We start from the raw sequence: 27,288 nt of genomic DNA on the forward strand, positions 1-27,288 counted from the left end.
ATACCAGATTTTATTTTTCCAACACAACCAAAAGTTTTATTAAATAAAATTTTATTGTCTACTGTTTACACTCATGTTGCTGCTATAAAGTACAACAGCATACACAGATTCCTAGCATGAATTACTCATTGTTCACCCCCACTGAACTACAGACATTGCTTGAGAATTAGATCTTTGCTTTAGGGATTAAAAAAAAAAAAAATTGGGGCATAGTATCTTGAAGAGTATTCTCAAGTGACGTGTTGGAATTCGAAAGCATAGCCAATACAGTAAAACGGCACTGACTGTGCCGTCCCTGGGAGGAAAGGGGAATGGAAAACAGGCAGAGTAATTATAAGCAGTTGTTTCTGGTGACAGATTTGACTCTGAAAGCTTGATTCTGCTCATCTGGGCTATGGCTGCTTTGAGGAGGAACACATAAAATGGGGGAGGGTGGGAATGTGGATACTATGAGTTAAAAAAGTATAAAAAGTAATTATATCTAAAATATAGACTAGATATAAATGATCCAGAACTCATTAAATAAGCTCAAAAATACTGGAAAGTGGCAATTTGAACTACATTTATTTTTTAAACAAGTGGGGGGAATACTGAGTGTCTTGAATGTTGTGTGCAAAACTGATCCACGTCACCATCTCACCGTCACAACCGAACATGGCAAGGCAGGTACATTGGTTTCCAACATCACAGGCAACACTGCATGTAGGTTTTTTAATGAATAATGTAAACTTTAGTGTTAAGGCAGCTGGTACTAATGCTGCACACAGGCTTAGCTCCGTGCCCATTTCAGGAATGAGACGGTCAACACTTGAAAACAAACTGTGAGAGAAGAAAAGGGGAGCCAGCATTATCTGACAAAAACAATGAGTCAAAATATTTTCCCTTTCACACACACAAAAAGAAATACTGGAACATTTAGAAAAACAAAGCACCCATCCCGCCAACTTCGGCCTGTTCCTTAACAAATATTTCAAAATACTGATAAATAATGGTGACTGCAAGCAGAATTCCAGTGCCCGAGCCAATGGCCCCGAGGAAGTCAGCCAACACCGACAGGGCGCCGATGCACAAGCCCCCAAACGCAGCCGCCGTGGGGATGTACCTGGAAGACAAATCCCCGAGTCAGGCAGGGCAGGCCCACGGGAAGGGGCAGCAGGGAGCAGCAGTTACAGGCGGAAGAAAATCAAACGAACGCGCCAGGGAACTGTCCGCAGTACTGACGGTTCGTCCAGGGCTGTGCACAGTTATGTGTTAATAAAAATGATGAAGGGAATGATCTGACTCCCTGATTTCAAGAAACCAGTTAATAGCCAAGAAAGGCAATACAAGATTTTTACAGCAAGAAGAGGAGAATCCTCAACTGTGATTTAAGTATTGGATATATTAATATTGTTTGTAAGTGGGTAACCTTTAGCTCCCTCTTGTAGATGAAGAGTAAATACCAAAATACTTTCTAAGTATCAAATTTATGTGACAAGATTTGGATGACCCTATTCAACAGTAATTCAACCTTGGCCACATGTTCATGTTAGTATCACCTGGAGAACTGTTAAAAATAATGGGATTGTATTTAAAATACTCCAGAGGGGAAAAAAAGATGGGGGCGAGGGACCATGGATGGGAAAGACAGTAGATGAAACAAGAATGGGAGAAGGATAACGACTAAAGCTGGATACAGTTGGACGCAGGGGTTCATTATACCACTCTGCAATCTATTCCATGTTGTAAATAAATAAAAAGTTTAAAATACCAATGCCTTTTCAACAAATGGTTCTGGAACACTTGGCTATCCATATGGAAAAGAAGGAATCTGGACCCCTATCTCACATGAAACAAAAATGAGCTCAGAGTGGTCACAGACCTAAACATAAGAGGATTAATCTTTGTGACCCTGGCTTCTTAGATGCAACACCAAAAGCAGCACGAAGAAACCAAAGAAGAAATAGAAAAACTGAACATCAAAATTTAAAATTTGTGCATCAAAGGACACCATCAAGAAAGTGAAAAGACAACCCACAGAATGGGACAAAATATTTGCAAATCATCTACCTGATGAGATACATCCAAAATATTTTTAACCTTATAAACAGTAACAAAAAGACAACCCAATTAGAAATTTTAAATGAGCAAAAGAAGAGACATTTCTCCAAAGAACATATTCGAATGGCTAATTAACATATGAAAAGATGCTTAACATCATTACTCATCAGGGAGAAGCAAATCAAAACCACAATGAGGGCTTTCCTGGTGGCGCAGTGGTTGAGAGTCCGCCTGCCGATGCGGGGGACAAGGGTTCGTGCCCCGGTCCGGGAGGATCCCACATGCCGCGGAGCGGCTGGGCCCGTGAGCCATGGCCGCTGAGCCTGCGCGTCCGGAGCCTGTGCTCCGCAACGGGAGAGGCCACAACAGTGAGAGGCCGCGTACCGCAAAAAAAAAAAAAAAAAAAAAAAAAAAAAAAACACCACAATGAAAAGGGAAAAACAATGAGATACCACTTCATACCAACTAGGTGGCTAAAATCAAAACAAGAATTAGTGCTGGTGAGGACGTGCAGCAGCTCCAGACACTGCACCGGGATGCAGGATGGGGCAGCTGCTCTGGAGAAGGGTCTGGCGGTTCCTCAACACGTTCAACACAGTTACTACCCAACCCAATAGTTCCACTCTGAGAGAAATGAAAACATATGTCCACACAAAACCTGAACAAGTATGTTCATAACAGCATTATTCATGACAGCCAAAAAGTGGAAACAACCAAAATTTCCATCAACTGATGGACAAAATGTGGTACATCCATACAAGGGAATATTATTCACGAATAATGAATGAACCCCAAAAACATGCTACGTGAAAAAGTCACAAAGGATCACATATAACTCCATTTATATGAAATGTCCAGAACAGGCAAATCTACAGACACTAGATAAAAAGCCTAAGGCTGGGAGGTGGGAGGGTGGGTAGGAATGGAGAAGGAATAATAGGTACAAGGTTTCTTTCCAGGTGATGAAAATGTTTTAAAAATTATATTGTAATGATTACACACTCAGAATATACTAAAAACAAACCAAAAAACAAAACCCCACTAAACTGTACATTTCAAATGAGTAAATTACATGATATGTGAATTATATCTCAATAAACTGTTATCAAAAAACAAAAAACTGATGCCTGGGACCCACCGCAGACCAAATAAATCACAATTCCTAGAGGCAGGATATCAGTATTTTTTAAAAGCTCCCAGGTGATTTTAAGTGCAGCCAGACGAGGACCTCTGACCTACAGCAGTTTAACACTGGGCTGAGCAGTGAAGGGAACATAATTTCAATTAAAATAATAATTTAGGTGTCAATTCTGATGTGGAGAACAATTCACTTTTGTGTTAAATTTTGGTTCTTTTGTGTTAAGTAGAAGAAAAATGCTTCAAATATGAATTTAAATAACATTTGAGAACAAATGATAGATTGAAAAACCAAGAACACGTGTGTGTATGTAACACACATTCTCTCTCCTATCAAAGACTGAGTCTAATGGACTTCCTTACCTATTAAGCTCATGAACCATAGAGGTATCCCTGTGGCCCCTCATTACCATTTGCTGTTCTTTAAGCTGTTTAGCTACCTGCGAAGAGAAAAACAACTTTTAAAATCCAACTCTAACTATTTCACTGTTTACCACTAGGTTCTGTGTGAAGTGCTCTCCACAGAAAATACAGGAAGACTCTGTCATATCATAATATTCCCTGAGGCTACAATGCTGCACAACCACATTATCCATACCTTAAGCCAGGGTTTCTCAATCTTTCCTTAATTATCACTTCCTTAAAGAGAAATTAAATACTAAGGAATAAGACTGTGGGGTAGGGTTGAGCTTTGGATGGTCACAAACCATTGTAAAATCTAAGAATTTTTCACTTTCCAGGAACTACCTGTAGTTTTTAACTCCCTGGGGATGACATTACCTCATTAAGAATGTATGAATTTGAGTTTAAATTACAAAAGTAATGAAGTGTATCAATTACCGTTTGACACCTAAAAATTATGAATTTTTTTTTCATTTTCAAATAAACCAAATACTTACATCTTTGGCTGAGGAACCAGACACCTCTATCCACGTCTTAGAAAAGAATGCACATGATCCCAACATGAAGATGATATAAACAACCACATGGACAGGATCCTCAAATATGGCGCCCATGGACTCAGGAGGAGAAAGGTAGTAACAAAGGCCCCCCACTGGGTAAGAACGAGCAGGTCCTCCCCCACTGACGTCCTATAGAACAAGAATAAAAAGCACAAATGGTCACATTTCTGTGCCTTTTCAAACTCCTCAAAAATTATGACGATGTTTTAAGCTCAAAGCACCTACAGCTAATGAGTCTATGTAACTTAAAGGATTTACTTTTGTGTCTGATATCTTCACTCTTACAAAATGATATAGTGAGTAAAAAAAAATTATATAGTGAATGTCTATTACATAAAAGACATTGTGAATAGATTAACAGAAGAGCAATTTTTTAAAAAAATTATAATACTTCTACAAGAAGAATCTTCCTTCTCTTCCTGAAGACAGGAATAGATCACATCGATTCTGATAACATTTAGAGTCAGAAATTTTCTGAACTATGTAAGAGTACATACATATTCTTTCACTTCAAGGTATGCTATTGAGAATGCAATCAACTGAAATATTAACAGAAGACTAACGACTCACTGCCTAAACTTTATATGATTTGTATATTGTAAAGAGTAGTCTTTTAATAAGTATAACGGCATTTTTTTATCCACAGAAACATTTAAGAATTTTTATACTAAAAGAACTGGGAATAGCATGTATTTACTCATATTAAATAAAAGTTCTGGGCATAGAGGGTGGGAAAGCAATTTTTGGATGCAATGATTAAAATGTCTGGTTCCTGAATTTACAATTTCCAAATGATTCATTTACTGTGCCCCTAGAATCATAGATTCCAAATCAAAAGCCCTGACAAATTAAACTTCCCAATAGCTCTCTCACTTTAAAAAAAAATCTCATTAAGATCACAACACAATCTATACAACCACTCATTGCATTTATTACTGTGAAATTATCATAGTAATAATGACTGCCAGACTATTAGCTCATGAGGGGAGGGACAGTCCCTCCCCTCACCACAGGCAATCCAATTTCTGTTAAATGAATGGAAAAGGAGTCCAGCGGACCGTTGAACAACGAGGGGGTTAGGGCACCGACCCTCCATGAAGTCGAAATCCACATATAAGTTACTGTTACTCTTCTGCGTACACGGCTCCTCCGTATCCACGGTTCTGCATCGCAGGATTCAACCCGCTGCAGACCGTGCAGTACTGAAGTGTTTACTGCTGAAAAAAACCTGCGTCTAAATGAACCCGTACAGCTCAAACCCATGTTCAAGGGTCAACTATTCCGGATAAAGGGAATCATACTTCCTTCAACTGCCTTTCAAGAATTACTGTCTCATCCTATTAAACTTTACATTTTAAAAAATGGCCTTCAGTAAAAGCAGAAAGATACGTCACTACAACTTAAAATACAAAAGGTAGCACGTTAAGACAAATGCATAGAATAAGCACCGTATTTCAGGGATGACTAAAAAAATAATTCTTTGGGGGAATACAAATTCTAGAATTACATACTCTGAAAACAATAAAGGCTCTTACTCTTCTCTAATTCTGTAATTTTAAGGGGGAAAAAATACTCCTTGGTCAGGTGAAAATTTAAACCAGTCAAAATTCAATACTGGACTTCCCTGGTGGCCCAGTGGTTAAGAATCTGCCTGCCAATGCATGGGACACGGGTTTGATCCCCGGTCCGGGAAGATCCCACATGCCGCGAAGCAACTAAGCCCGTGCGCCACAACGACTAAGCCTGCACTCTAGAGCTCACGCGCCGCAACTACTGAAGCCCACACACTCTAGGGCCCACGTGCTGCAACTACTGAAGCCGGCGCGCCTAGAGGCCGGGCTCCGCAACAAGAGAAGCCACCGCAATGAGAAGCCCGCGCACCTCAACTAGAGAAAGCCCATCCCGCGCACAGCGAAGACCCAACGCAGCCAAAAAAAAAAAAAAATTCAATCCTACAAGAACTCACACCTCAGTCACAATGTGGCTGGATTGCTTTAGGAGCTATGATGAAAATCTAAAAGAGGAAGGCAGAATTTACTGGATTCCATTTCTAGCAACTGTTCTCTCTTCAATATAGTTATTACGTGCCTTTCTTATTTACTGCCATTTGGGCCATAAAAAACGGCGGGGGAGGCAGGAGAGGATGATTTCAGTATCCTATATAATCAGCAAATAGCTTCTTTGAAAAAAACATTATTCTAGACAATAGTGGAATAAGATTACAAAACAGGGAATCACTTTTATAAGAGCAGCTGTGATTTTAACCTAAAAGGTCACTCAAACGAGATGTGAAAATGCTTCCTAGACGTAAAATAGTACAAAGTACTCGGCCAATCTTAGTTTTACAATGCTTACAGTTTTATAACCCTTCCAAATAAATGATAAACTGTGCTACAGGTAAATGAATCTGGAAACGTTATACATAGCAACTGCTTCAATTATGGCTCCTCTCTTTCAGTTAAAAATATAAGCATGAAATGCAAATTACAGTAAATTTGAATACTTAGAATAAATAATGAAATACTCACAGCCCACTGTCCTAGTAAATTTACTAAAAAGTTGCCACTAAATCGAACTGACAGCATCTGGGAAATAACATACAGGTTGGACACCAGGGCCGACTGCAGGATGATGGGGATGTTGGAGGTGTAGAAGAGCTTGATGGGGTAGCTGCTGTACTGCCCTCGGTACCGGGCCGACTTAATGGGCAGGTCCACACGAAATCCCTGAAAAAGGAAGCTTAGGCGTAAGGCAGGGGGGCTGCACGCACCACGACTCCAGACGAGGCAAACAGTCACAGGAGGGACTACGCAAAGACAATGCTAACAAACTTTCCCTTCCACAGAGACACACAGAAATAGAAATCCTTTTCTATTGCATAATCGCTAATATTTTGCACCTCAGAGTCTAAATGATGGAATTATTTGCCTAACTAGACTTTGAAACACTGACTTAGCTGCTAACATTTCAAATGGTATTCTCCTCTTTAAGAGCAAAATAAAAATCCACACTCAACCTCAGCGAAGAAAGTATACTTACCTGAAAATATATAACAACAGCAAACACGAAAACTGTAGCAATGAGGTTCATGAGATTGGGTAAATTCTGACGATAGAAAGCCTCCCTTAGAGCTCGAACTTTGTCTGTCCTGGTGGCCAGTAAATGAAAGAGAGCTATGACTGCACCCTCAAACTCGGTACCTGATAAATCAAGATAGAAATCGGCTGTAGCTTCATTACCCAAAGTTGTCCCAAAAGTCAAAACAAATAACCTTGAAGCTCCAGTAAAAGGCAGAAAATATGAGTCAAAATAATTCATCTATGTTTATGATACAGCCATGTGTGGAGCTTCTAAAAAATATTTACATCTTTGAGGCAAAAATGTCTTTTTTTTTTTTTTTTTCATAAATCTGAAGTTTTCTCAAGAGACTATTCTTGATGAAAACAGACAAAGTAGAATAAACCAAAGCAAATATTTAGTTCATAATGATTTGCCTCACCTTTACTTTAGGGAAGGGAAAAAGAACATTCGGAGGTGGGGTGGGGGGAGATGGGGAAAAGAAGCAGCAAAGCAGAATAAAGATGTCAGAGTTGAAAGACAGACATTACTCTACCAAGCTTGCCTTTAATTCATTTTACTAAGTATATTAATAAACCATCACCGCTATTTTCTTAAGGCTGGGACCAGGTTAGATGTTAACCATTACAAATCCTGGATGGCATTTGAGAGAAGTGGAGATGGGTAAGGGGAAACACAATGAAATATTTCATAATTTAGGTGCTATTACAAAGCCAAGGAGAACAGCAGCAAAAGTACTAGTACTCCCTGACGATGCAATAAATAACTTTTTTTAAATCTGAAATCCACTACCTTTTTATCCCTCTAGGAATGCTGAAATCAGTCAAAATCAATGACTTCGGCAACAATGGCTTAGGCAAATAAAATTTTTTAAATGTTTGCAACCACTGAAATTTTAAATGAGCAGAGGCTAAATTTTAGATACGATTCTTTCTGAAGCAACAGTTCATACTCCACCAATCTCTGCTTCTCAGCTTTGGAACACCTGACATCCGCCGTCGCCTGGGACAGCAAACCAGGGCGTCTGTCGGCACGTCCTGCTCCACCACCTCGTGCTCCTCTCAGCACACACCCGGCCAAACCCGTGCAGTTGCGTCCCTGTGCGTTGTACCTCTGCCAGTGTTAATGGTAGTGGGACTAAAGGCCTTCCAGACAATGGTTTCACAGATGTTGGTGGCAATAAAGAGGGAAATCCCAGACCCCAAGCCGTAACCCTTCTGTAGCAGCTCATCTAACAGCAGCACAATCAAACCAGCAACAAACAACTGTGGGGAAAGAAATGCAAGTAAGCTGAAGCAAGAATAAACTCAGAAAGGGGCAGTGAACACCACTGACTACTTTCAAAGTACAGGCATTTTCAACATTAAAACCTAGGCGATGCAGTATCACTATTATGACACCCTGCATCTAACCCGATTTAGTTTCATCAGAAGCCAATTCTGCAAATGAGAGGACTGGAAATGTTGTTAACATTATAAAGCAGACATTTTGACTTTTAAAATATATTTATATTTCTCTTATAATGTTTAAATAAGGCCTATTGAAAAGCACCCTAAAACAAAAATGTTCACAGTTGTAGCATTTATGACAGAAACTGAAAAGCATTCCAAATGGCTTCAAGTAAGTAAAAGACCAAATGAATTATGATACAGTAACAAGATGCAATTTTATAGGCCATTAAAGGAAAAGCATATGAACTATGCTGATACATTTTTAAGTATTATAGATTTTATATATGTGTATTATATATAATATAAAATATACAATAGAATAAGTCAAAAAGTAGAGCACAAATATGTACACAGATTATAACAATGTAAAAATGCATTCAATACATACAGTGACAAAAACTTAATGTAAATCTGAAAACAATTAAGGGTTCACCAGGTTCTTAAGTTCATGATTTTTTTTTTTTTTTAAAAGAAAGCATACTAACTTTATGTGAAATTGAAAATTCTTCATTTTCCTCTTGGAGAAAACATCAGTAAAAGTATATATCAATTAGAAATAATCTATAGCTTTGCAAGTGACCTCTTTGGTCATGTGACTCCTTCCCCACACTTCAGTAACCTAATCAAGGGGGGAAGAAAATGTGCTTCTAGGCCCCCAATCTCACACCTGTCCCCACTTCAAAGACACCCTTCCTACAGACGTGAGGAGATGCCCCTTCCATTCCTCCCAGCTCTGAAGCCTCCCACCCTCGTTCCTTACTCAGTTCACCCAATATCCCTGTTAAGAAAGAGAAAACTACAGTACACCGTTTGAAGCATGCTTACCTTACAGTGTTTTCTCTTTTCCTTAACTGTCATTTCAATGGCTGTACAGAGCCTAACTTGTCTGTTTACAATCTTTAAGTTTGAATTTCAATGGACTGTAAAAAAGGTAAAATTCTCAAAACTTCTAAGAGAGCTCACAAATTCTTTACTGTTTGAAAACCAAGTTTACCAATTTGACAAGATAAAAGACAAGTTAGGACTTAACTACTGAGATTTTATTTTGACCACAGTTATGTAACAAGTACATACTCCCCCATGAGAAATACAGAAGCCCACCCTCTACAGGGCATGATAGCTGTCCACAAACCATCAGCCAACCAGACAGTGTTATCATGGACTTCTAATTAAATGACCTGTCCAAGGTCACACGGGCAGCTCTGAAACAACGATAATTCTCCAAACCCCTGTTCACACCAATGTCCATCAGACTAGAGGGTGATTCATTTATATCTGGTGAAAATCAAACTCGTGCTTCTCTAACTGGACAAAGGAATTACAGAGAAACCTAAATGAGAAATGGTTTCTATAACTAAAGGAATAAAAGATGGTAAAAAGCATGCATGCCTATGCGGGGAATAAGAAATCAGAAACTGACAGCATCTCATTGACTAGAACAGTTGATAAAAAAAACTGAATACTAATTGCATGCTCTTCTAGAATGTTCAATACATATGAATCTCTAAAGTATGTATAAAAATAACACTTTAACATTTCAACCTTGCTCATGCGTGCACACACACACACAACTCAGTTTGACAAAATAATACTTACCTCTACTATGTGCCATGCACACTGATACTCTCTACTCTTTTTTAAAATTTTAATCAAGACCCACTATTTAGATTCCAAAACTCACTAGTGGAAAAACACTGACCATGTGAATGAAACAAGAATAATTAAGGTGAGAAATACCTTACATGCATAAACAGTTTTCAAAATCTCTAGGTGGAAACACACTGATCTAATCACATCTCTTTAGCAAATCTACACATTTTCAATGTTAGCAAAGCCTTAAAAAGACGCAATGGGTCACTACCCACCTATGATCAAACGTGAAAAATTTCTCTATACATTAACATTAGAAGGATTAACCACAAGACAAATATTTGTGCACCAGAATTTATGTAAACAACTTAGTATATACCCACTTCACTTGTTTCGTTCCAGGAATTTAACTATTCCTTGATTTCTGGTACTGAAAAAAAATTAAAATAGCTTAACTCCATTTTTTATCCATTCAAATTCATAACTGACTTCATAAGAAGTCAATACTTTCACTAACTAACCCAGAACTGGTCAGCTGAGGTTCCTTAAGAATATAAATACACCCTTACTAAAATACTAGAAAAATTTTACTGATGCATAATGTTCTAAGAGCTAGATGCCAATTTTGAGTGTCTTTTAGAAAGCAGGCTTATTCTAACTATGGGTCATAAAGCAAATACTGTAAAGAAACAAAATAAGGCAAAAATTGGTGTATCAGTATCCTCACACCAAAGAACTGAAAGATACTAAAACCAGTTTTCAGAGGATCTTCTTTCCCATCCATTGCAACTCTTCTTCCTCTAACTACCCGGGGTTTTAAATTTGCCAGTCAAGGTGTTTTTTATTTTTTTTTAATTTTCTTACTTTTTCTTTTTGGCCACGCTACGCGGCCTGTGAAACTTCCCTGACCAGGGATCGAACCCGTGTCCCCTGCAGTGGAAGCACTGAGTCTTAACCACTGGACCACCAGGGAAGTCCCAAGGTGTTTTTTAAATGGAGAAATAATGACAAAGTTATCCTTTAAAGAAGTGTACCTTATACCAAATGGGAACTCACTGGGGCTCAGAAAACTGCCTAATAGTCCATTAAAGATTCCTCCCCTGGTTAAAAGATGAAATATTTCCATTTCATTAGAAGAGCCCTGTGATAGATGATGTGTGTAAATGATGCCCAATAAATACCTCAACAATCGCATCCTCCTTGTTCTGAATCATACTCACTAAACAATCTTATTTCTATGATTTGTTTCCTATATAAGATTTCCTATAAAAAAAAAAAGATGGTCAAGCATGCCAATCCGAAATGGTCATATTTCTCAATGTATATATATACTAATAAACTGGTGTTTTAGTTTTATTTTAAACTATTTTTCTGACTTTGATCCTTTTGACCATTAAAAATATTTTTTTCCTAAATTAATCCCAATTTTGTAGAGTGAACAAGAGGCATCTCCGAGATAACCAGGACTCTAGATGTTCAGTGTTTAACTTAAGCAAGCTTCTTTTCAAAATCCAGTAAATAACTATTATATAACTTAAGTACAGTCCATTCCTGGGTAACTTCTCTAAAGGATTTTTAAGGACTACATTAGAGAAATATCTTGCAAACTTTACACATTTTAAGATACTTAGTAGAGGGAAAATCATGTTGGCCTTTAAAAATTCCACTCCAAAATATCCATTTAAAAAATCCATAGGATACATATATGTGTGTTTATATGGTATTTCACTTACTGTAAGATACTATTATTTGTAACGCTATTATGCGTGCCGTTAAGAAAGAAAAAATATTCAATTAAACTATGACACAATAACCTATTACAAAGAATTTTTTATTTTCTATTTATAAAAAAGTTTAGACTTAGACATAGATGTTTATCATCTAACTTGCTCTTTCTGTGCCTCTGTTTACACACAATAACTCTTCATTTCAATAACAAATCACAGCAGACTGCCGGAAGACATTTTAAACAGCAGTTAAACTCAACGACATGTTATATCAACAATGCATATAACCAAGTGATATAAGGACGATATAAACAGCTTTGACCAAGTTTACGTACACACGCAGGCAATGCCTACCATCACGACCGCCACCTGGCTGACCGCACGTGTGACCGCATCAACTCTAAGAAAACATCCTGATTTCAGAGACATCAAAATGTGAAAAATGTGCATCTTAGAATCAGTGAAATACAGTTGATTGATCCATAATTCTTTATTAGACATCTACGGGGCTATTACAATAAATTTTAATTTTTAACATCAACACAACTTATACATGTCACTTCGATAAAGTAAGAAAATGAGTATATCAATCACCTAAAGAATTGTTTCAAAAGAAAAAAGGAAGAAACTTTTTTGTTATCCATATGAAAAATTGGATTTCTTACCTGAATGATGATAAGGAGACAGATTCCAGCACCCATTTCAGCGGGATCCCCATACATGCCCGTCATAACATACACAATGGCTTGCCCAATGGTAATGATCATACCAAATACTGACAAAAATTGGGGGGAAAGGAATACACGCTTATAACCAAAGACAAAAAAGACTAGAAAAACATCTTTGCCACAAAATTCTCAAATTTGGAAAAGGCTCTTTATTAATTGTATTGATGCTCACGTTTCTGGGCTCCATTGAATAGGGCTCTATCTTTGGGTGTATCTCCAACTTCAATGATTTTGGCTCCAGCTAACAACTGCATAATCAAACCAGATGTTACAATTGGGGAGATACCCAATTCCATTAACGTTCCTGTAAAGGAAGGGGAAAAAAGTAAATAATCTTTACGATATCCAATGCAGATTAATTTAGAAGAGTCCCAGTCCTTAACTATGTCTATGAAATACATGTTAAATGTTAACTAGCAAATTTTCATTTCCTAAACATTAACTGCTAAGAAAACCCCTCTCATTTATTAACACAACCTCACAACAATGCATTGCATCAAAATTACTATAAATACTACCAAAATGTAAATTTCTGTGAATTCTAAACTTAAATTGTTAAAGAAATCCTTTGAAAGAAATTATCCAAGATTTCTGTCCAAATCACTATTTTTAAAATTTACACTAAACATTTTAATGCAGGATTTTAAAAGCCCAAGAATTAAATAACAAGTTAATAAAAAGATGATATTTAAGACTATCTGTGACTCTCCTAATTCAAAAAATAAAATTATATAGAAAGTCATCAAAATCAATGTTGTAGAATATTGAGTGGCATGAAAAATGTTAATGACATAGTGGATAGGAAAAATATTCAAAAATAGCATGTACAGTTTGATTTCATTTAATATTTAAGTGGAAAATCATTTCCTGTTATTTTAGTCTGGTTATCAAGATGTTTCTATTGTTAATGAACTTATCTACGAAGCAGACTCACAGACATAGAGAACAGACTTGTGGTTGCCAAGGGGGAGGGTGTTGGGAGAGGGACGGATTGGGAGTTTGGGATTAGCAGATGCATACTATTATATAGAGAATGGATAAACAACAAGGTCCTACTGTATAGCACAGGGAACTACATTCAATATCCTGTGATAAACCATAATGGAAACGAATATGAAAAAGAATGTATATATGTATAACTGAATCGCTTTGCTGTACAGCGGAAATTAACACAACATTGTAAATCAACTATACTTGAATAAAATAAATTTTTAAAAAAGATGCCATCTTAAATGGATTCTTCATGTTTTCTCAGATACTTCCTCAATGGTAAAAGATAAAAATATGTCTTATCATTAAAGCTAGTAGGCAGGTAGGTAGATTTCTTTTTATATCAAATCACCAAAATTTAAAACTGTCAAATGGATCTAGTCCGAAAATTAATCCAGTCAAGCTTTAATGAACATTTCATTTAGGAAATATGGCACTTCCACTCAGTAGGGAAAAGAAGGATACATGGACCTTGGCAAATAACTGGCCATTTATAGAAAATTAAGCCTAGATTCCTTATCTCATGACTTACATTAAAATAAAGGCCACAGATTTAGAAAATATAACCATAAAAGACAAAATACCAAAGTACCAGAAGTGAGTATGCTTATAATCTTGGAAAAGAAAAAGCCTTTCTAAGCCTTTCTATAACAAAATACATAAAGGCCACAAGCAAAAAGATGGACGATATGATTAGATACAACTATGAAACCTCCACGTGGCAAAAGACAGGATAATAGTTAAAAGAAAAATGTTCGAACACAAGTAACAAAGAGCTCGTATGTCTAAAGGGCAAAGAATTCTTACAAATGAATTTTAAAATGAACAAACAGCAGTGAAATAAGTCAGAGAAAGACAAATACTATATGATATCACTTATAAGTGCAATCTAAAAAATACAACAAACTAGTGAATATAACAAGAAGCGGGCTCACGGATACAGAGAACAAACTAGAGGTTCCCAGTGGGGGTGGGCGGGGGCAATATAGGGTGCGGAGTGGGAGGTTAAAACTACTGGGTATAAGACAGCCTCAAGGGTGTGTTGTACAACACAGGGAATACAGGCCCCCCCCAAAAAAGAGAAAAATAAAAAAGAGATAAATGGCATGGCCACTCCCAATAATGCTCTTTTCTCAGGAAAATACCAACAACATAGGAGGAAACCCCAGCACCCAAATCTGTACTGTGTAACCCTGAAACTGTAACCAAAGCTGGCTGGGTCTGGTGGAAATCCTGGTAATTTGTAATTCTGAACTGAGAACTGAAGAACCCAGGAGTTGTTGAAGCTAGATCACAAAGACAAGGTTCCCTGTCCCTGCTGCTGAGGTCTGAAAGCTGATTCTCTCTCCACAAGGCTTAGTTGTTCTACCTCCTCTTTGGGTTCCAAAAAATGACTAGTATCCTTCCAGTAAATTCCATTTTTGCGTTTAAACCAGTCAGTAATTTCCTATGACTTATAATAAGTCCACTCATAGAAGAAATACAAATATTCAATAAAAATATAAGATGATGTTCAAGCTCAGCAACACATAAAGAAATAGAAATTAAATAACAGATACCAATTTTTACCTGTCTAACACAAAGACTAAAGGACAAATATTATCCACTGTTGGAAGAGAAATGGTCATTCTCATACACCATAGCAGAGTGTGTAAAATAATTCAAAGCTTTTGGAAGACAGTTTAACAATATCTATCAAAAATTTAAGTGTACATTCCTTATAAACAAACAGTTAAACTTCTAGAAATTCATTCTATTAAAAACAGAAGAGTGTGATAGCAGTCATGGTAGCATTGATTATAATGATATAAAATTGGGAAAAAAACTACATGTATGACAGCAGATCCTACAGGCCTTGGGGTTATACCTAAAACACACTCCTTACTGCCTACAAGCCTCACAATCTGGCTCTTGGATTCATCTGCAGCATCATGTCCTACCACGTTTCCCCTTTCCTTTTTTCTTCCAATCACACCATCCTCCTCATTGTTCTTGGAACACATTAAGCATACTCGCACCTCAGGGCCTTTGCACTTGCTATTCCCTAGAAGGTTCCTCCCCCAGATCTTCACACGGCCTTCTCTCATGTCCTGCAGGTCTCTGCTCAAATGTCCCTTCCCCCTCCCAAGATACAGTTCATGCAGTCTACCTCCCCAAATAGAGTAACATAAACTCCACGACAACAGCATCACTGTCTTGATCACTGCTCTAATCTCAGCACCTAGCACAAAGCTCCACTCATAGGAAGGACTCAATAAATACCCAAATGAATGATTAAAGAAATCATGGCACATCCATATAATGGAATAGTATATGGCCATTCAATGAAATAGGTCATCCAAGATATCAAGTAAACACACCAAGTAGCAGTATAGTTATATAGTAGATCTTATTTTTCAGTTTTTAAAAAAAGTATATAAATTCATATATATGAATATATATTCAAATAAAAGGTCTAAATGGTTATTCACCAATCTCTTGTCTTCCCAGGAGTTACCCCCGGAGAAGCGAGACTTTCATTTTCAGCGTTATACAAATCTGAAATTTTGGTGCATTTTTTTATAACAAACAAATGTTACTTTTTTGATGTAGAAAAAAACCCACCCCAAAAGCCCCTCCTGATCCAGGCCCTCCCTATCTCTCAGCCTCACTGACCAGCATCCCCCACCCGAATCCCCGGCCTGCACCCCGTGTCCTCATGCATGTGTGCTGTGACTCAGGCTTCCCTCTCCCGATGGTCCACAGGCTGAATTCCAACCCAAATGCTCTCCCAGCATCATCTCCTCCCTGGCACCGCAGATCAGTCTTTCAGTCCCATGAGAAACTCAAGAATACACTTCAGAGAGTCCCGGAAATCTCCTGAGATTTTATGACAAATCTGCACGTGTGAATGTACATGCATTTTTCTAGGGAGAGTACAGATAAATTTAATTAGATTCTCAAAGAAAACATGACCCACAAAAGGATGGAGAACCAAAGCTCTAGACAATGCTAATCACTCCATTCTGTCGTAACTCTATACTCTGTACATACTTCTATTATTACAATAAATACACAGTTTTGTAATTATCTTCATGTTTGTCTCTTCTCCTAGGCAATGAGTTTCTTTTACCATACACTGCCCCTCCCCATAGACATCAAAAAATAGTTGTTTCCACATTTTCACATCTATTTGATGTCAGTACTAGCATGGAGGCAAAAGAAAAGCAGCATATACCTCTGTTGGATGCAAGAATAACTCTCATCCAGTAGAAAGGATCTGCAGAATCTGATGACATGATTCCAAATAGTGGTATCTATAAGATTACATAAAATATTTTATAAAAATGTATTATATAAATTAAGTTTGAACTTAATTTATAATGCATTCACTTAATATTTGCAATACTTAAAAAAAACCCACTACTTCTCATGTTCAAGAACAAAACAAGCATACCTTAAAAGTTCTTTAATGAAAATAAAAACAATGGGAATCATTACTTACAACATTTCACTAGTGAATATTCCTATCAGTATGGAGATTTGTTGCACAACAATGTGAATATATGTAACACTACTGAACTGCACACTTAAAAATGGTTAAGTTGATAAATTTTATGTTTTTGCAATTAAAGAAAATGCTCCTAACAGTACAGGATATATCTACCACATCATAGAATAATCTTGGAAAGCTATGGGTACTAGTGACAGCCACGGCCATACTCCAAATGTAAGACTGAAGATGAGATATACAGTACAATACTATGCAGCCATTAAAAATTACACTATGAAGCTTGTAACAGTATGAGGATGTGCTTATGTTGTAATATTAAGTATAAAACAATGGTTTTCAAACTGGGGCAACTTTGTCCCCCCAGGGGACATCTGGCAATACAGAAAGACACTTTTGGTTGTCCCAACTTGAGGGGGGTGCTACTGGCATTAGTGGGTAGAGGTCAGAGATGCTGAACATCCTAAAATGTATGGGACAGTCCCCCACCACAAAGAATTATCCACCCTAAACTTCAGTGCCATTGTTGAGAAAACCTAGTATGAAAAGAATGGTATGAAACTGTATAAATAAAGTAAAAGATCAACACTGTAAAAATATGCATAGAAGAAAAAACTAGGTGTAAATATTTTTTAAAATCTTGAACAGTGATTATTCACAGGTGGTGGGATTATTGATTTTCTTTATTCTTTTCACCATTTATCATATTTTCTATAATGAACACATATTACTTTTTAATCAGAAAAAAAAAAACACCTTAACTTCAGGAAGTTTCCTATTATACGACCCATGTTTAGAACACAGCACTTGGCCATACCCCCTCCCTCACCATGTGGGAGAAAAATACACTTCCAATTTCAAAAACCTTCCCTATATGAAGTTGATTTAAAAAAAAAAAAAAAAGTTCCAAAAGATGCTGTCAGCAATTTTAAACAGGTCATCTGGTCAACTTAAACCTCTCTGGACATCTGAATATATTAGCTGGGTTAGCAAAAGCAAAAAGCACAATATTTTGTGTGCACCCTATAGATGCAAACACTCTTCAGCTAATGTGAGAGATGGGGAGAAAGGAAGTTACTGAATAAAAACCAATTAACACTACAGGATAGTCCATATAACAATATTCCCTAAGTGGGGGAGAGACCAATCAATCAAATTACTTTCCTTAATTGAGTCTCTAGAGATAGCCATTACCTCCATGATTAGATGCTTTGCAGGATAACAAACAAGAAAGTCAGCCAACCATCCCTAAGTAATGGTATTCCCTCCATTCCCGTAGGCAACAGGATTAAACTCAGTGTCTAACTTTACTCCTCTTAGTAAATTCCATAGTTACAGGACCACATCCAACAAGGGCAGCAAAAGGAGCTATTTTCTATGCCTCTCAAAGTTGCAGACTTTCAGGCTTTGCCCTATATTACAAAAAATAATCAGTTTCAACTTCACAAAATACAGTATACTCTTCAGAGAAACAAGCATTTCAAGCTTAAATGGAAACCCTGAACCAATCAGATGGATAAATAGAAAATTAGTAGTAGGGATCTCCAAAGGCAGTGGGCACTGAAACCAAGCAAGATATTTCTGGGCTAAAATGGCAAGCTGTGATCAAGTTACAGAATTTCCCTCCCCAATACATAAGAAAACACATTTTTCAAAACATGTAAAATAGTAAAAGAATTTTAAAATCTAAAGGAAAAAAATCTATAAAGCAGCCAAACAAGAAAAAGAACCATAAACTTGATGGTCATGGGCGGGGAGAAAACAACAGACAATTGAGGAATAGGGACTCAGCATGAAACTGCTCCAACCATCACAACGGGAAGGCCACAGAATCCCCACAACACTCCAAATCTGGAGAAGAGCGGGCTGCACAGATATACTAATCTTTCCTGCCTCCTTTGGCAGCTGAGAGGAAATGGATGAGAGAGGCCAGGAACGGGGCTCTCTCTGGTGCAACTGACAATTACAGGGCTACACTGAGTCAGGAACTGGGGAGCAATCTGAGGTCAGTAATGGAATAAAGCCCTCCTCAGTCAGGTGGTGAGGACCCTCACAAGACACGTAACAAAAGTCTAGCAAGAGAACAAAGCCCAGGTGGCATTTATGGCACTTCTCTCAGCTAATCTCACCTCCCACCATTCCCTCAAGCTAAAAAAACACTATAGAGAACACAAGACCCCAAACCCTTCAACTGTGGCTGGGAGGGGAAAACTGTGGTTCTCTCTGTTTGAGATTCAGTGGAAAGAGAATCAAGAAATCACCAGCCCTGGGCCAAACTGCCTAAGCGTAAGAAAGACAAAAAGGTACAGCCTGACAACCATGTAAACACATTACAGAAAAAAAAATAATGAAGTAACATAAAATGCATAAATTAATTTATGGCATGAAACAGTCATGAGAAATGTCACATTTTAAGAAATGTAGGGGTGGGGCTTCCCTGGTGGCACAGTGGTTGAGAGTCCGCCTGCCGATGCAGGGGACACGGGTTCGTGCCCCGGTCTGGGAAGATCCCATATGCCGCAGAGCGGCTGGGCCCGTGAGCCATGGCCGCTGAGCCTGCGCGTCCAGAGCCTGTGCTCTGCAACGGGAGAGGCCACAGCAGTGAGAGGCCCGCGTACCGCAAAAAAAATGAAAGAAAGAAAGAAATGAAAGAAAGAAAGGAAAGAAAGAAAGAAAGGAAGGAAGGGAAGGGAAGGGAAGGGGAAGGGAGGGAGGGAGGGAGGGAGGGAGGGAGGGAGGGAGGGAGGGAGGAAGGAAAGAAAAGAAAGAAAAGAAAGAAAAGAAAAGAAAGAAAGAACGAAATGTAACTCAAGTTATGTTTTCTTCTTCTTGGGTTTTCTTGGGTTCCAGCTGCAAAGCTGCAAATATTTACTATCTGCCCTTTACAGAAAAAATGTTTGCAGACCCTTGGATTAGAAGATTCAATATTGTTAAGATGGTAACGCTCTCTAAATTGACCTATATATTCAAAGCAATAAAAATCATAATGCCACGAGGCTTTCTTAAAGAAAATGACAAGCTGATTCTAAAATTCAGATGGAAATATGAGTGATCTAGAATAGATAAAATCATTTTGAAAAGAAAGAACAAAGTTGGAAGACTTTTACAACCTAATTACAGGGCTCAGTTTAAAGCTACATTAATCAAAAGAGTTATGGTTTACCATAACGATGGAATAAGATCAATGGAACAGAACTGACAGTACAAAAATAGATCCATGCTTATATGGCTAACTGATTTTCAACAAAGATGCCAAAGTAATTCAATGGAGAAAGGAGAGCCTTTTCAACAACTGATTATGCATATAGAAAAAAATGAACCCTAACCTTACCTCACGCCATACACAAAAATTAACTTGGAATAGATCATAGACCAAAACATACGAGCTAAAACTGTAAAATATTTAGAAGAATACAGGAGAAAATCTTCACAACCTTAAAATAGGCAAACATTTCTTAGATAGGAAACAAAAACTATGAGCAATCAAAGAGAAAGATAAAATGAACTTCATCGAAATTAAAAACTTCTGCTCTTCCAAAGATATTGTTAAGAAAATGAAAAGGCAAGCCATAGACTATGAGAAAATATTCACAATACATGTATCTGATGAAGGACTTGTATCCACAAAATATTTTAAAATGCATATAATTCACGAATCAGACAAAAATGAAATTTTTTTAATGGGCAAAATATTTGGGGAAAAAACACTTTACAAAAGATAAATACCCAATAAGCATATAAGAAAGCTGCTCAATATAATTCACCAGGGAAATACAAGTTAAAACCTCACCATGGAGAAAAGAGAACCTTCCTACACTTTGATGGAAATGGAAAACAGGAGGGTCCTTAAAAAACTAAAAAGAGAGCTACCATAAAATCCAGCACTCTCACTCCTAGGTATATGACCAGAGAAAACTCTAATTCAAAAAGATACATGCACCCCAATGTTGACAGCAGCATGATTTACAACAGCCAAGACATGGAAGCAACCTAAGTGTCCATCAGCAGGTGACTGGTTTAAGATGTGTGTGTGGGGGTGGTGGTGGTGGTGTGGGTGGGTGTGTGTGTGTATCAGCCATAAAAAGGAATGGAATATTGCCATTTGCAGCAACATGAATGGACCTAGACAATATTATACTTAGTGAATTAAGTCAGAGAAAGACAAATATCATTTATATGTGGAATCTAAAAAATAACAGAAATGAATCTATAAACAAAACAGAAACAGACTAACAGACATAGAAAATAAACTTTATGGTTACCAAAGGGGAAAGAGAGAGGGGGGAGGGATAAATCAGAAGTACGGGATTAACAGATACAAACTGCTATACATAAAATAGATAAGCAACAAGGATTTACTGTATAGCACAGGAAGCTATATTCAATATCTTATAATAACCTATAATGGAAAATAATCTGAAAAAATATATATATATAACTGAATCACTCTGCTGTACACCTGAAACTAACACATTATAAATCAACTATACTTCAATTAAAATAAAAACAAAAAAACCCTCATCCATTAGAATGGCTAATATTAAAATGTTGAACAATACCAAGAATAAACAATGATGCAGAGCAACCAGAACTCCTATACGGCTGATGGGACCACTTGGAAAAGAGTTAGTTTCTCACAAAGTTGAACATACATTTACCATAAACCTTAGCAATTCTACTCATAGGTATTCACCCAAGAGAAATGAAAACAAATATCCACAGAAAGTCTTGTACGGGAATGTTCATAGCAACTTTGTTATAGCCAAAATCTGGAAACAACCCGAATGTCCAACAACAGGTGACAAGATGAACAAACTGTGATACAATCAACATGGATCCAATCAACACCATGGATGAATCTCAAAAAGCTGATGAAGAAGTTAGACACCGTATCACTCCATTTACATGAAATTCTAGAAAAGACAAATCAAATTATAGAAATAGCAGATCAGTGGTTGCTTGAGAATGGAGTGAGGTGGGAATTGACTAAGAAAGAGTACAAGAAACATTTTGGAGTAATAGAAATGTTCTATACCCGCTGAGATAGGAGGTATGTAGATGTATACATTTGTCAAAACTCTTTAAAATGTACACTTAAAAATGAGCATATTTTGCTGTACATAAATTATACCTTTAAAGAGTTGTTGTTGTTTTTTTTAACGGAGGGGAGGGGAATTTCCAAGATGTTAAAACAAGATGATAGGAATATGGATGATCTTTCTTTTTTTCTACTTGTCTGTATTTTTCAAAAGTTCACTCTCCCTGACCCGCAAAAGAATTTTCAACAAAGTATAATAGTAAAATATTTTAATGATCAAATAGTTTCACTTTTCAAAAAAATATATTTGGCTTTTCCCCAGATTATGGACTTTATTTGTTCTACTCCTTCCTCGTGTAATTTTTTTAAACTTTGTTATATGTATATTGGTACTTTTCAAACCCTCAAAGAACTTTACTTAAATTATCTAATTTAATCCTCGCAATATACTAACCCTGTGACATGGGCAGGTCACATTTTATCCTCATTTTATGAACTTAATCTCTGTAAAATTTTACTAAAAAGCATCATTGAACTTTATTAATTTATAAACACAGAATATCCCTAGGATTCCAGAATTTGGCTTTTGGGGATTTTTTAATTAATACATACTATTTACAACATGATTAAAAGCAAACAAAGTGGAAAAATATTTGCCCTATACATGTCAAAGATTTAACACTTTTATATATAAAAACCTGTCATAAATCAATTTTAAAAATCTCAAGAAAAAAATTGGTAAAGATCATTAACTGAAAAGTAAGGGGAAAAAAGAAAATATGTTCAAGCCCACTAGTAAACCAAAAGATATACACAGTAGAAGAAGATAACCATTTTCACTATCAACTCAGATTAAAATGATGATGCGCCTATTTACAAAAGCAATCTAAATGTCCACTGACAGATGAATGGATAAAGAAGATGTGGTGTGTGTGTGTGTGTATAGATTATATACACACACACACATATATGAACATATACATACACATATATACTATGGAACATTACCCAGCCATAAAAAAGAATGAAATGATGCCGTCTGCAGCAACATGGATGGACACAGAGATTATCATACTAAGTGAAGTAAGTCAGAAAGAGAAAGACAAATACCATATGATATCACTTATATGTGGAATCTAAACTATAACACAAATGAACTTATTTATGAAACAGAAACAGACTCACAGATATAGAGAACAGACCTGTGGTTGCCAAGGGCGGGGGAAGAGGATGGATTGGGAGGCTGGGATTAGCAGATACAAACTATTATATACATAATGGATAAACAACAAGGTCCTACTGTATAGCACAGGGAACTATATTCAGTATCCTGTAATAAACCATAATGGAAAAGAATATGAAAAAATATATATGTATACGTATAATGAATCACTTTGCCGTTCAGCAGAAACTAAGATAACACTGTAACTCAACTACACTTCAATAAAAAATAATTTTTAAAAAATGATGATGCTCAAAATAATTCAGTATATTTACCATTTGAACTAAAATAAGTTTCTCAAATTCTAACCAACCAAGACCTTAGAATAACAGTACAGACATTTGTTTAATGTTTGGTTACATACCTGACAACATACTAAGAAGATGAAGAGAGTTATAGCAGTCCATAGTACCTTCTCTCTAAACTGGATCTGCGCAAGAAAACAAAGAATGATCAGTCAAAACCAAGAAATAGCAAATATAAAGAAAAATCCATATTAAAGCTTAACCAGCATGCCCCATCATGACATGCTCCTATTATTTACTCTTAAAATACTCTCGCCCTAGTTAGTAGCAGCTAAAGCAAACAGTTAAACTTCTCAAACATCTTTCTTTACTTTTTTGAGAATTAAGTACAACTTAAATACAGGCTGGCCTCAAGACATTGTACCTCATTAATTGAGACTGAAAAGGATGAAAAGACACAGATCTAATATGCACACATTTCAGTTAACACTGTATTGTGCAAAGCTAGGACTGTCTGTAATATCATTCTGTGAGTGTTTCATAGAATACGAAAAGCTAAAGTTTCTTGGGATGCCTTACATGTAACTGGAACAACTATTTTTATAACCTCAAAGCAATAAAAAAAGAAATATACTTCTAAATAAAACAGTAAGTTTAACAGAAGTCTTACTTAGCTCTTTTTAGTCCCTATTCTGGTTAGTTCCATGCGAAACTGAACATACAGTAAAAGAGGAATGTCTGGGAACTGACCAGTTTGGGATTAACAATATTTCTGGAATTGAAATGCCTCAGTTCCAAAAGCGTACAATGATGGAAGAACAATTAGATGTGGTCAATATCTTCCGAATGCATTTCTGTGATTTTTTTCTTCGCACTGAACCAATCAAGAAATGGGAGGTATGTACCTGCACAGTTGCAATCCATTTATGTGAAACAGTTGTACTCATCAAAACTGACCCAACAGACCGGGTCATTCCTAGTGCGGTAAACCACAATGGACAGGAGAATACTATATCTTATAACACACAGACCAAAGAAACAATTGGTTTGGAAACGTTACAACTTAAAGAACAGTCATTTTTGAAACCATGAGATAAACTAGATTTAAAAGGTCTACACTAGTTTTATTCACTTTGTGCCTCTTGCAAGGAGAAGGAACAGGTAATATTTTTCCAATTACAACCAGAAAAAGGTTGGGGAATATAAATCAATCCAGATAGTTTAACAGAATAAGTCATTTAGCTACCCTCTATATTACTAAAATATTATACTTACTTTCCTTTCAGGTTTCTGAATTTCTGGTAGAACTGCACAGAAAGGTTTGATAACTTCTAAAAATTTGACTGTTAAAAAATAAAAAAAGAATAAATGTCCCTATTACAAAGTTTTTAAAAAGAGATGTATCTTTTCACAGAATCAAATCAAATGTTTTCTTTTAACGGCAATCCATCCCATCCACACCCCCCAAAATGAATTAATCATAATGCTCTCCACTTCAAACACATAAGGGAAGAGAAATAATTCACGGGACAAAGGAGCCCAAAGGGTTTAAGGGCTGGTCAGCAGAAGCAAAGTAATACAAGTATCCTTGTACCACAATTTTGCTTCCTCATGCTTGAATCACACCTCTTTTATATATACAGAAAAGGAATAATTCAGTGAGCACCACTACATCAAAAAGAGCAAATGCAGTGTACTCACAAGACCATGCTTTACAGAAGGAACTAGGACATATCAGAGAAGGAAAGTACAACAGGAAATGGACTGTAACTGCAGCACTGATTTAATTTGGGACTGAAAAATGCTGAAACGCATAAATGAGAAAGATCACGGAACAACTTTCTATAGGTAGGTTTTCCAAGTACTGTATACAATCTCTACTTCATTTCACTAAGTCGCTATTCATGGCTTGGTCGCTCTCCCACAAAAGGATCTCAAAGTACTTGTGTATGTACAATCATCAGCCCAGAGAATGACAACTACATTTCATTAGGAAGTACTGTTTTCCCAGACAACTCATAATATTGAAAAGATAAACCAAGGTTCTTTAAGGATAGGCACTCTCTTCTGGCACGGCTAAAGTCAAACTCCTGCCAAAGAACTGAAGGATGAAGATGATAATCTCTCAGTCTTTGCCAGCGTCTATAATGTACAGAAACACAAAAAGCCACAACTACGTATTAGTTATGATCATCTTCCCTTACAAACACTGGATTCCGTATATATGAACATCAGGATATTATTTTTAAACTGACAAGGGTAATTACACTTCAGCAGTTAGCCAAAAGTTGACCACACTATATTTTTTTTCTTTTTTTTTAATTTATTTTATTGAAGTATAGTTGATCTGACTATACTATCTTTTTATAAAACCTCTCAAAATGATGGCAGCCACTGATGTTTGACAGAATTCAGAAATTCTCATGGGCAGATGTTTGTTACCCAAGTACCATTTCAGACGATCTGGAAAGCAAATCTGAATTATGAAAGTGTTCATCTCTAATGTAAAACCAATGTCAATCACATCGGGAAACTTCCTAGAACCCCTTTGCCCCTTTTCCTTCCCACTTCCACCCAAGCTACCCTCCCTGATCTCTTGGCTTAGGATCATCTGTGTTGGAGTATTTATGTAAAAAGCAATGCTTTTTTTGTCTGCCATTTGTCTATTCTTGTGCTGCAGAATTTAACCCATTATACAGCTAATTCAAGACCAAGGGTCTCCTCTACTTCCTTTCCAGCTTCCCCCAAATGTCCACTAGTTAGCTAGCTGGCCAGTGGATGCACAGCTTGGGTTTGCGGGAATCCACTCATACAACAGTCACCCCAAAAGCTATGTAAGTATATCTGTGAAGGTTCCTGGTGTTGAGGGTTTGGGAGAGGGCCCTCAAAAGATCCCCATTATGCAAGGCCTTGTCCCTAAGGTTTACACAACTTGAGACACGCTGAGTTTTCAGTACACGCTACAGAATGACTGAAATGAAAATTTTAAAGAAAACTTTATGCCACCAATCGCCTCCTTTCCTCCCCGAAACTACACGCCATGCATCACTTTTTAACAAATGAAACAAGTCAGGGACCTTCATTCATCACAACTAACATGCCAAGGAACGGTGATTTGGGACTAAAAATATAAGTTTCCTAAGCTCCTGAAAAATTAAAAGTGGTCCAGGTTTACCCTGGTTCCCTAACTCCCCGCCCCCAAAGCCAATGGCCTCTCCGCGCCGTGCGCCGCTTCTCGCCACCCACCGAGATGCGCAGACCCCGGACCTCCGGGTCCCGGCCCCGCAGCCGGCCCGGGCGAGGCCTCGCACGGCTGGAGGAGCCTCCGCGGAGGCCCCCGGCTCGCGCCCTCCTCAGCGGCCCGGCGCAGCCCGCGCCTCCCCGGCCTGCGGGCTAAGCGACCCCGGGCGGTCGCCTGCCCCACCGCCCGCGGCCCGTCGGCGCCCGCGCCCCCGGCGAGAGCCTCGCCGCCGCTACTCACTGCCCATGGCGGCGGCTAGAGCGGCCCGGCGGGGCCCTGCGACCTCGGCACGGCCTTCGCCCGGGTCCCGCTGCTCGGGCCTCCGCGCCCGCTCCCGACGCGCTGCTGC

General features: G+C 37.6%; 1 protein-coding gene across 2 annotated transcripts; it reads right to left on the reverse strand.

Annotated features, from left to right (window-relative positions):
* Positions 1 to 545: 545 nt before the first annotated feature.
* On the reverse strand, positions 546 to 27,288 carry SEC61A2 (SEC61 translocon subunit alpha 2). Of its 2 annotated transcripts, XM_024129715.1 has the most exons (12): positions 27,180 to 27,288; positions 24,974 to 25,041; positions 23,818 to 23,883; positions 16,921 to 16,999; positions 12,886 to 13,017; positions 12,651 to 12,760; positions 8,329 to 8,482; positions 7,179 to 7,339; positions 6,668 to 6,865; positions 4,077 to 4,268; positions 3,541 to 3,617; positions 546 to 1,102 (listed from the first exon to the last, which is right to left on the reverse strand). In XM_024129715.1, exons 1-12 carry the CDS (start codon positions 27,184 to 27,186, stop codon positions 916 to 918), a joined length of 1,431 nt encoding a protein of 476 aa, XP_023985483.1. In that variant the 5' UTR covers positions 27,187 to 27,288; the 3' UTR covers positions 546 to 915. The 2 variants fall into 2 exon arrangements, with proteins under 2 accessions (XP_023985483.1, XP_054943805.1); XM_055087830.1 differs by lacking the exons at positions 7,179 to 7,339; positions 8,329 to 8,482 and having other exon boundaries at positions 27,180 to 27,275.

Source organism: Physeter macrocephalus, chromosome 11 (genome assembly GCF_002837175.3).
Source record: "Physeter macrocephalus isolate SW-GA chromosome 11, ASM283717v5, whole genome shotgun sequence".
In the NCBI taxonomy this organism is placed as follows: domain Eukaryota; kingdom Metazoa; phylum Chordata; class Mammalia; order Artiodactyla; family Physeteridae; genus Physeter; species Physeter macrocephalus.